Raw genomic sequence first — 12,062 nt, forward strand, 5'->3', positions numbered from 1 at the left:
CATCATCATTATCATTATCCATTCGTATTATCATATTGGAGAGTGATTAATTCAATTATGTAAACCTCTTTTTCACGTTATATTTTTTCGTCGTTTTCTTCTTATTCCCCATGTTTTATGGTAAAATTAAGTATACTATATATAATAATATCTCAACAAATTCTATCATCATAATTCATAAGTCAAACGTTCGTGTATTTAGGCCGGAAACTATGTGTTGGATTGTACAATAATTATATTCACTTGTGTTTTCAAATTTCAACACATAACTACTAGGAGTAGTAATTGTGTGCTCGTTTTTAAAAAAATGATACTCTTAATAAATAGTTAAAGTAGATAAAAAGTAAAGTAAAAGAGAATAAATAGTTGAAGTAGATAAAAAGTAATATAAGAGAGAAAATAATGTACAGAAGACTCTTATCTACATTATTCTTTTTTTTACTTTACTTTTTATCCACTTTAACTATTTATTAGTATCATTTTTTCAAAATGTGTGCATAAAATGAAATGACTCTACTATCGTGGAACTGAGGGGTACTAATAAAAAAATATTTAACACATATCGAAATCCAAATTTAATCATTCTTCGTGAGTGTTCACAATTAACATTATCCTAGCTATATATAATAGAATATTATAATTACAATAGACTTTGTATTTAATAATAACCATACAAATAGTCAGACCCATAATTTATTACCTCGTATAAATTAAAAGTCTTGGAATAAAAAACCAATAAAATCAGAGATTTTAAAATTACAAGTCAAATCAATATGAGTCATAATTCATGGCTCCCTTCAAATATATATACATTGTAATATTCCATTTTTCCAAAAGTAAGTAATGAGTCATGCACGATTGATTCAGTTAGAACATATATATAACTAATATATTTTTATTGTTTTGGTAAACCCTTAATATATTTTGATATGTTCGTCCACAAATATTGACTAATTACACTAAAATGGCGTGAAAGGCAATGGAAAGAAATAATCAATGAATAGCGCATTGATGAAGTCAATAACGGATTCAGGTAGAATCGAGACCGACCTCTCACCGTTGGCCATGAGAGCTTAAAACTATAGTCGACCTCACAAATTGATATTGTATTTAATACATAGTACATGTATATACGTTGTGTTCAATGTATTTTTAATTAATGTTTTTTCCTAAATCGTTTCTGCACTGCCACTAATTACTTAGTAGTACTTGCCAATTTTTTGCTTTAAGAACTTTATATCGAAATGTTATGCACGTATGTTGTATATGCTTGAAAAAAAAAAGAAACATTTTGATTGACAGCTGCGTTTTGAGTGTAAATTTATTAAAGTCTAAAAAATTTCAGACCACAAGTTATCAATCAACATAAGCCAAATTGATGACATAGCAAAAATGTTTAAACTCTTAATTAATATTGTCTTAGTGGTTCGGTTATTAATTTAATCACATCTTTTACAATCTCAATCTCTATTATTGGGAGCATAGTTATTTTAAAACTACTATATACTCTTATTACTGGATTATGAATCTATGATCGATTTTAAACAATACTTCACTCTTTTGGAACATTCACAGTTTTTTAGAGACTTTAATCATGGGTATTGATGGTTTGGCGAATTTTTGATGGTGATGAATGCAGGAAAATGCAGATCGCGACACAGAGATTTACGTGGTTCGATTTACTGAGGTAAATCTACGTCCACGGGAAGAAAAGAGGGCAGAGTTGTATTGCTTGATCTGTTTTCTACAGCTTACAATACAGACTTGCTATTTGACATTTGATCTCTAGAGAACTTCCTTTGAACTTAACCCTTTTCTATCTGATCTAAGTTCTATTTATACATTGAACCAAGATCGTGGCATGCAGCACCATTTACTAGGCAGCGGATGTCGTGGAGATCGTGGCGATCTTGCATGGGTCCACTATCCTGCATGAGTTAATGACTGCTTGACACCACTAAATAGATCGTGGGTGTAGTGGAGGTGGAAATCCTGCATGAGTCCACTATCTCCTAGTTCGGTCGAATACTGAGACCGAACTGCTGAATTATTGCCGAGCAGCTTTTGCCGATCTGAGAGTAGAGCTTGATGCCGACCTGAGAGCAGAGTTTGATTGGTTGGCTTTTACCGAGCTGTAGGCTGGGGCCGAACTCTTTGGTTGTGCCGAACTGAACTCTTTAGTCATGCCGGACTGATACTCTTTAGTCATGCCGAACTGATACTCTTTCTTGGGCTTTAGGCTGATGGGCTTTACTGCTGTTGGGCTTGTTTAGTACGTACTCCATCAGGTATATCACCTTGAACCATTTAGTTCTATGTATATTATAATTGCTATGTGAGAAGAGAAAAATTAATTAAAATAGTGATAATAGATAATTGAACATGCATCATTAATAACGTAATATATATTGAACTTTTTTGGAAGCTAACTAATTTTGATTGAAAAATAAAATCACCATAATAAAAATATGGCTATTTTTTGGACAAATATTTGGGTAGAATGAATGCTGTTATAAATATATCTTTTCATTATTTGTGTTATTTTTTGTTATGAATTTATTCTGCACTAATTTTTGACTTGAACATTTTTCTATATAAAAAAAAATTAAACTTGAAATATAACATAATTCCCAGTGTATATTACTCATTTCATTTCCTAGTAAGTTACATCAATTTTCTCTTTGTATGGCAACCACGAATATATTTTACTAATTCCAAAATTGCACCTAGGGATAAAAGTGTCAATCAAATTGGGATGTGAGAAGATGCGATAATAAGGAGGGCGTGGGTAGTCTGGTCATTTTATATATTGTGAGGGGATATTCGCATAATAAGGAAGCATTATTCCTTGCGTCACAATGTATATATTTATATTAATTATTCTCTCCGATCCCATTTTCGCCGGCGTGGGACCCACCGAAATCCCACGTGAAACCTCAGACGCTCATGACGTCGAAGGTCGTCGACAATTATAAAGTTTTAATGAACAATTATAAAAATGAGATTAATTTAGTAAGAAGATTAAAATTAAAAAAATAAGATTATTTTTTATAAAAATAAAAAGAGTAGTACTTTTTTTATACAAATGAATGTCTTAATATGAGTTTTTTTGCATGCATATGGAATATGGTTGTGAATAATGCCGATAAGCACATAAATAATGTAAGTATTTAAATTTTAAGTGATTTTTTTTCACTCTATTATTGATGCTTTTATTCAAAGTAAAATAAGAGATTTTTTAATAGATATTGTTCTTGATAAAATGAAATATTTAATGATAGAAAATGAAATAAAATAAAATACTAGTATTTATTAGTGTTATATATAGTTCTTTAACAACTTGAAATATTTAATGAAGGAAGGAAGTGGAGTACTAATATTAAAAAATAAGGATGACAATGATTGTGCGTGAAAAGGGTTGTTTTATCGTTTTATTTTATAGCCTCCAACTTCTCCTTTTCACTTTTTGTTAGACATCACAATTTGTAATTTGACATCTTGTTAGTGGTCAGGATTTATAGCTAGTGTCCACCATTAAAATTAGGTTCAAATACCAAAAATTTATGTTAATTATCGCGACATGCATTTAAATAGTTTTCCGTGGGAATGACTTCAAAATTTGTCTATTATTCTATAAATTCTATAAATAAGAATATGCTCTATATTAATAAACTCTATGGTCACAAACTAAATTACGATCTTCCTCTTCGTCTCACTATTTGTGCTCTACTTTCTAATTTCTAATTTGTGCTCTGATTTCTAATTTCTCACTATGTATATATATATCATGTCATAGTAATGGCATCTTGTTGTGACCTTGTTTCTCTTATTTCTTTGGTTGATCCGTCAAATATTGGTTAATTCAAACTTAGCATCTCAAATTGAGACTATTTTTAATGGTTAGTATTTTCTTTTCATTAAAAGATAAAACCATGTTCTTTAAAACCTTCTTTAATGTGAAAAAACCGAGCATTGGTCTATGGATAATGCCATCCTGTTGGTCTATTCTGTTAAATCAAGGCCAATAATAGAAAATCATTTTCTATTTACACACACCACAAAAATCAAACGCTCTTTTACATACGTGGCTACACAAATTTTGCACACCTTTCTTTTTTGTTTCGAGAAATATCTTCACAAATCAAATTATTATAGTATAAGTATATGATTGGATAAGATGTCATTCACGTATAGTACATAATGATTTTAGATAAAATGATTTCTTATATTTAATTCACTTCCACTTTAACTCACTTATTATTCGTTCTTTAATTTTCTGAGGCAAAAAAATGCCTCAATACTAATGGAATGAAAGAAACAGCGATCAATTTTTGTGTATAGGTTTATATAAAAAATAGTCTTGCAATATTTATCTTTTATTATTAAGAGTGAGTTAATTAGTTCAAAAGACCCTTCTTATTTTCTTGATTCGACATGGTCAGTGTCATTGGCGGACACATATTGGCTCAATCAAGGGCTTAAAGCCCTTACTCACCAAGTTAAAAAACTTATTTTATAGTGTTATAACTTCTTTGAATTTCATTATTTTAAATGAATCATTATGCAAAAATTTCTATCATAAAAAATACTATACTACTACTAAACTTTGTCTACAAATTTGAAATTCAAACCAATGCAATACCAAAACAAATTTCTAGACTCAATATCTAGTCGGGCTCTTTTTCCTTAACATGGATTACTACTAGAAATTAAACACAACCACACATATAAAAAAATAAATAGTTAGGACAAGATAACATATGATGGCAATATTGCGAAAGTCAAGGGAAGTTTCGTAATTTTAACATTCAATCTTGGAAATCATTTTCGGAGATGGTGTCATTGAACATGTGCCATTGAGTTTGGGCTTCTGCAAAGTTGTATAGTTTAATTACGTGGAGCCATTCTATAAGTTTATCAATTTATTAATAGAGCAATAATATATACACAATAATTTTTTTGGCAAAACGTATTCTTAAGTTCCTTTATACTCATATTTATATCTTTTCTTTAATTAAATTCTAATTCCATGCCTTCATCACCAATTCCGTAATTCTACGTCACATCCTTCTTCACTACTACGACCACGACCACCACGCCACTAATAGGTCGTATAGCATTCAAACACACATAGATCGTTTTATGCCGTTCTCATGCCATGTCATGTAGGGTCAGGATCCCGCGTTATGCCAACTCAACACAAATAGGATCATGTATTCATGTCACTAGTTGGTTCATGTCGTGTGCTAATTCGACATAGCATGCTGAATTCGTGTCCAGTTAAAATGAAGATATAAACTTTCACATCATATACGATTTCACCTAACCAAAGCACGTGTGACAATTGCGGAAAATGTTAAACTTCATGATTTTCAAAATCGATTTTAAAATAGCTAAATAGACTAAAATTTGACCAAATTTTATAATTTTTCTCATAATTTTTTCTTTTCCCTCAATGTATGTGTCTTCAAAAGAATAATAAATATCTTGATAAAAAAATAGAAAATAAAGAAATTGGACCAAGCCCTTGCCTTCAATATATATAATTCGGCTTCTTGGGCCGCAACAGAAACCCAAATCCATAAATATTTATATTGAAATACAAAAAAAAAGGAAAAAAAAAAAACTGGCAGTTGACGACAAAGAAACCGCTACATCATGATGGCAGTTAATAAAAAGCCCTCAAAACTCATAGCAAAACGGCAAAAAAAAAATCAAATATTTATGACATTGCGAATAACACAACTACATGATTTCTAAATTTTAACCAAATTTTGTAATTTTTCCTAAAAAGAGAATATATCCTCAAAAGAAATAAATTTTCAGAAGAATAGAAAATAAAAAAATGGCCCAAATCCTTGTCCGATACATAAAATTGACTTCTTGGGCCGCAACAAGATCCAAATCCATAAATATTCACCCTAACTAAAGCATTTATGACCTTCCAAATAACGCTAAACTTCATGATTTTTCTGATCAATTTTAAAATTGCACGATCAAACTTCGTAATTTCTCTTAACAAGAGAATATGTGGTCAAAAGTAGAAAAAAAATTTTAAATGAAAAGAAAAGAAAGCAATCGATCCAAGTCCAAGTCCAAGTCCATAAATATTTAGTGAAACAATGAAAATACTATGGCAGTTGAAGAGGAGGAAACCGCTACAAATTGACAGTTGGAAATAAAAAGCCCTCAAAATTCAGAGCAAAAGCGCAAAAAAATAAAATAAAAAAGCATGGAGAATATGACCGCAGAAAAAACGGCGACGAAATTCGTAATGCTGCAGAAGAAACTGCAGGAACTCGAATCCGACCTCCCGATCGACCCCACCGTCACCTACGACGACGTGAAAGAGCGCTTCGCCTTCCTCGACAAGCTCCGCGCCGCTGAGGGCGGCCCCGACCAGTCCCCGCGCACCACCGACCAACTCTGCGACATCGACGAGCGGATCGCCCGCCTCAAGGCCGCCTTCTTCTTCGACGACGAAGATGATGATGAAGATGATGCGCCTTCAATATGCTCTGATTGCGCTATGCAGACGCTTCCGGTCGAAGAATTCTTCAGCCGGAAGAAGGAGGAGAAAGAGGCGGTGGCGCCGGCGAGAAAGTGGAGGGGGATTGGGATGTATTGTGGCGCGTTTGGGGGTGGGGTGGTGGTGGGGGCTGTTTGGATGGTGTTTCAATTGTTTTGTGTTGGTTATGTGATTCGAGATGATCATGGTTTGTTTATTCATCCGACTTAGGTTTAGGTGATTGATTGGGTAAACTAGCTAGCTTTTTGGTTATGTTTATTTGTTTGTGTTGTATGCAATTATGTATGTGTATTCTATATTGATATGCTTGGCTCCAAACTAAAATAGAAAAATACAATACGACGACAAAACAGAAAAACAAAAGATGAAACAAAGTTTGTCAACTACATAGCCAAAGAAATATACGTAATCAGCTATGAACAATTTTATGCCGATAAATTGCATGTTTTTTTGTAGTGTGTACGCAACATAACACAACATCAATGAACTTGGTCAAGATTACATAAATAATTTCTACATTTTATTAGTAGAACTTTCCAAGTAAGTATTTGGTAGCTTTTTGTAAAATTTGCAAGGTTATGGTTAAGATATCTTACATAATTTCGATATTTTGTTACTAGAACATTTTCAAGAAATATTTGGATATTTTTGTAAAGTTTGCAAGGTAGCTAAATAATGGGCGTCCGATAAATACTTATTTTAAAAGATCTAAATCCTTACAAGAGATTAGAGATACATCAAAGTATATATATGACTTCATGCATGGTTTATTTTGTGGGATAAGAGCAAAAACAAAAGTAGGTGAAAACAAAGTAAATGGAAACAATTTTAATTACAAATTATTACGTATATTTTATTGCTACATGACTAACTTTGCCGGTGTCCAAATTTATAAAAAGATACAAAGCAAGGCTAGCACACTCCACAAACTCTAAATAGATTGATATAATACCATTCAAGGTTATCAATGTTGAACATTGATCATTAATCATAGTCCGCCTGTTTAGATATTCTTTTAATATTATTTCTTAATTATATGATGACAATCATTTTCCTAATAGTCAAATTGAAAAGAACCAATATCATCCTCTTAACTGAGCGTATGTGATATAAAGTAGTAGTACTTTATAAAAAAAATGCACAAACAAACGGCTCGTAGCATTGCATGCATTGGGATGTTGTGGCCTGCTGGCACAGGCAGCAACAGCCTAGGTCCACATGTGTAAGAAAATGAAAGATGTCAAGAAATTGGAAATTTTTGACTATATACAATGTTGTATACTTGTATTGTATTAAATCACGATCACATTGCTATATATATTGTGAAATCTGATGCAATAGCTAAAGAACACCAATTCCAAAGCAATTAGTGTGTAAGCTTCAATCTACAGACAAAAGTAGATCTTCTTTACTTGATTTAAGCAACAAGATTATAATGAAAATAGTTGATAATTATCTCAAGAACAAGAAATTAAATATACAAGAATAATATTGAGCTCCCTAAACTATATCTCTCTCTACTGCTCACTATAATTTCGTTCGCTATATTTGATCTTGATGTATGTGAATTGTACATACTGAATCTTTTAGCTTAATGTATAAATAAGTATAGAGATTAGAGACCACAAATGATATTTTGCAAGTATAGGGACTGCAAACGTGCGTCGTGACAATTATAGAGCCTAAATATGTGGTTCACTTTTTAAACTGTACTTCCTCCATCTCCTAAAACTGATAAAGTAATAGAGAAATAAAAAGAAAAGTGTGTTAGTAAGATAGAATAAGTGTGATAAAAAAAAGCTGTGATCATATAGCTACTTTTATTGAATAAGACAATCACCATAGTTTAATTTGAAGTGAGCCCATGTGATATGGAATTATATTTGTGGCCTTGTGGGCATCAGTTTTCTTTCTTCAAGATTTACTTTTGAAATGTTTGACAAAGTAGGTAGATAGATCTCTAATTTCAAATTTATGAACTTCAGTCTTTAAGAAATCCGATTGAACAATGGTTTTGCATTTTTTAAATCAAATTTGTAACTATATTACTTGTTGTTGCAATGTAACCCCACTTTGACCCATCCATCATCGCAAATACATGAGAGATGCCACTATAGTTTAAACATCACCAAAAATTATAATCACCAATAAAATATTTGATTTCTAATTCAGAAAATGTAATAAAAGATTAACTAAAAGATAGTCCCCGGCTTCATTGGCCGATGGACGCGAGTGCCTTGCGCCCTTCGGCTTGCTGCTCGCTCGTCCCATGAGCCATCGGTAAATGCTCTTAAAGTCTCAACTTGCTACTTTAATCCGTTCCAATCTAAAATTCACCCTCCTCTATTTTTTTTCACTCCTATGTTTTTTTACCCCAAACTCCATTTAGTAAATCTTTTTAGTGAAATTAGGAAAAAAACATTAATTTCAAGATGCTTATGGATTTGATTCCGTAGCTGTCAATGTCATCGTCACAGACACATGATCCCCATTCCCCTTTTTGACTTGAATTCCACCAACTAAAATTCTCCTTTCTCTATCTTCAAATCTCCCTCTCTCACTATCACTCTCACTCCAACATCTCACTTTCAACAAATTGTTTCCTCAATTCCTTCAACGATGAATCGATTCACCAGATTCGAGCACCACCTCTGCCCCTCCTACTTCCTCCAACAAACCTCAATTTCCTCCCCACCCACACCATACTTCCCCATTCTCGAAGAAGAGCTCGACCTCCTCACCTTCCCGCTCCACGAATTCGACGCCGTCGCCGATCTGATCCAGATCCACCGCCGCCGCCGCGCCTCGCCTTACTTGGAGGCGCTCAGCCAGCGCGTCTCCGCGCTGGAGCTCGGGCTGGCGGAGAGGGAGAGCAGGAAGTACACGTGGACGGCTGAGATCAAGGCTCCCGGCGACGAGCGAAAGTACAAGTGGACGGCGGAGACGGGGAAGGGGATCGCGAGGAGCTATGAGATGACGGCGGAGGTCAAGAGGAAGGGCGCGATTGAGCAGACCTACACGTTCAAGGTGTCTAGTGGAGACAGTCAATTGAAGAAGAAGAAGAAGAGTGAGAAAGTGAAGGAGAAGGGGAAGAAGTCAGTTGTTTCCCGCATTGTTGAGGTTGAGGAGCCTTCTTATCATGGCGGCATTGTTCTGAGGCAGGTTGGTTGGTTGGTTGACTTTTTTTTTCAATGAATTTGTTGATTTGGCTGATTACATCAAGGTTTTCTTAGCCGATTGAGTCGTTTTGTGGTGATGAATTTGGTTGGCTACTTTGCTTGTTTTTGATGAATTTGTTGATTTGGCTGGTTACATCAAGGTTTTCTTATTGGATTGATTCGTTTTGGGGTGATGAATTTGGTTGGTTATTGATAACTGTTGTGTTGGTAGCAGATTGCAGGAGTTTCTTTTGATTGGTTTCAGATCTGTTTGGTTCTGAGCTGAAGTTGATATTTTTTGCTTGCATATGATGCATTACCAGTGTAGAAATGTACAGAGTGTTGGTTATGGAATCTCAAGCATTTTTATGCTTATATATGTATATATATATATATCATGTAGATTTTTCCACAGGCAAGGTAAAAAATGGATTAGCCAATAAACTACTCAGGAAAGGTAGACAGTAATTAAACTGGTGTAGGCTGTGTTTGTATGATGCATTGCTGATGTCTACATGTTACAGAGTGTTGATTACGGAATATCATCATTTTTGTGCTTATAAATGTATTTATCATGTAGATTAGCTCATATTTAGGCAAGGTAAAACATGGATTAGCTGATAAACTGCTCGGGATATGTAGACAGTGATTAAACTGCTGTAGGCTCTTGTCGTATGAGTATGACAAGGCATTGGTAGGGAGTTGATATAATTTGATCAGATCTTTAAGTACTCCTCAAGGATCTGCTTTCTGATTCCAAAACTTCGAAATAAAGACCATAAACGTTGACTTCTAAATTATAAAGGGGCCTTTACTTTAAGGTGATAGCTTGAATTTGCAATAACCATTATTACAAGGTGTTTACTTTGAGTAATAGATAAAATTGAGTATTTGGGCATTTATGTTTTTTTGATGTATTCTAACTGTGTCACTTCTCACCATTACAGGCTTTTGCCAAGAGAGTGGATAAGAGAAGGGGGAAGAGGAAGGAGTTGTCTCCCCAAGATGCAGCAACTCTTATTCAGAAGAGTTTCAGGGCATATATTATCCAGAGATCACAGTCTCTGCGTGCACTTCGGGAGCTGGCCATTGCCAAGACAAAGTTGAAGGAGATTAGGTCTTTATTTAACAACTTCACTTACCGCCGCCGTCTTGCCCGCAACGCGGAAGAACTTCAGAGGTTCTCTGAAAAGATCATCGTGTTGCTTCTCACAGTTGACGCTATTGAGGTATCTAAAAGTGACTAATTTTGCTCTTTCTTTCCACTTCTCACAATTTTGCACTGTAATTCTTTTATTCACTAGCGAATAATAGCTGCCTTCTAGAGGCTTCTATTTCTATGTTTTAAAGGAAAGTAAATTATTTTTGTCTATCTTTAATTGATCTAGATTGATTTTTCATTTCTAGGCTTGATTCTTGATTGATTCTTGCATCAATCTTGGCTTCATTCCAACACATTGTTCATATATATATTTATTACTTCCTCTCAAATAGGGTGGTGATCTGATGGTTCGAGCTTTTAAGAAGTCCATGGTGGACGAGCTGGAAGCAATGCTTGATGTTGTGGACCCACAACCTTGTGGAAAATCCTCATTGCTGAAGAGAAGAACGTTCGATATGCCTGATGGGGTGATAAACAAGGAGCTTGCTGCAGGTGTTGCGCAGGTTGTTCGAATGCTGGATGAAGAGGCTACTAGTTCTGAAGCTTTTGAAGCATGCTTGTAAGTCACAAGTTAATTACTCCACTCCATGTGTTGAGAGGTCGTTTTTCGGCTAAATGTATGATTAGGTTTATCCAGGCTTTTATGGTAAAATGACACTACTTGAAGATCTTAGTTCTCGTTGAAATAAGGCATTATCTTGTCTGACAGTGTTTTTTTCTGTTGTTGTATGGGTTGTATTTTCACCTGGTTATTTTTTCTGAATTTGAGGAATTTCAGTTCCTTGATACATTCCAAAAGTATTAGGGTGTGTTTGCTTCGTATGTTTTGGTAGGTTATGGATTATTGTCTCGACTTGTCACACCGTTTGGTTGCCATGTTTCAAAAACGTCGGGCCCTTGATTATTTCGAAGGCCTGCACTATTCCGTTAGTTTCAGCCGTATAGAAATGCAAGAAACTCGGCCGAAAAGGCTAGCATACATTGGGTTTCTACTACTTCAATCATACTATAAACCATGCTTCCGTCAAATCTTTTCAATGTTCAATTAGTTTTTCATTTTTGAATCAAGAAATATTTCTACACAAAAGAGTAAACAACCAAGCAACCTCCAACTTACACAGCTAATATGGTGATGTGTTTGGACATATTCTCAGTCTCCAAGTAAGGGCAGTGGAGTATCTGCAGTTGTTTGAGGTTCTGCATTCCACCTTCT

The 12,062-nt window shown here is 34.3% G+C and overlaps 1 protein-coding gene across 1 annotated transcript; it reads left to right on the plus strand.

Moving 5' to 3' along the window:
• The first annotated feature begins 9,047 nt into the window (after nucleotides 1–9,047).
• LOC121783050 (BAG family molecular chaperone regulator 7-like) lies at nucleotides 9,048–11,647 on the plus strand. Its single transcript, XM_042181089.1, has 3 exons — nucleotides 9,048–9,691; nucleotides 10,635–10,916; nucleotides 11,182–11,647. Exons 1-3 carry the CDS (start codon nucleotides 9,149–9,151, stop codon nucleotides 11,410–11,412), a joined length of 1,056 nt encoding a protein of 351 aa, XP_042037023.1. The 5' UTR covers nucleotides 9,048–9,148; the 3' UTR covers nucleotides 11,413–11,647.
• Nucleotides 11,648–12,062: the final 415 nt, after the last annotated feature.

Source organism: Salvia splendens, chromosome 20 (genome assembly GCF_004379255.2).
Source record: "Salvia splendens isolate huo1 chromosome 20, SspV2, whole genome shotgun sequence".
NCBI lineage: Eukaryota > Viridiplantae > Streptophyta > Magnoliopsida > Lamiales > Lamiaceae > Salvia > Salvia splendens.

Coding starts and splice junctions, on each gene's coding strand:
- LOC121783050 (XM_042181089.1), top strand. CDS start 9,149: ATGAATCGATTCACCAGATTCGAGCACCACCTCTGCCCCTCCTACTTC. Junction 9,692..10,634: donor GCGGCATTGTTCTGAGGCAG/GTTGGTTGGTTG, acceptor TCACCATTACAG/GCTTTTGCCAAGAGAGTGGA. Junction 10,917..11,181: donor TCACAGTTGACGCTATTGAG/GTATCTAAAAGT, acceptor CCTCTCAAATAG/GGTGGTGATCTGATGGTTCG.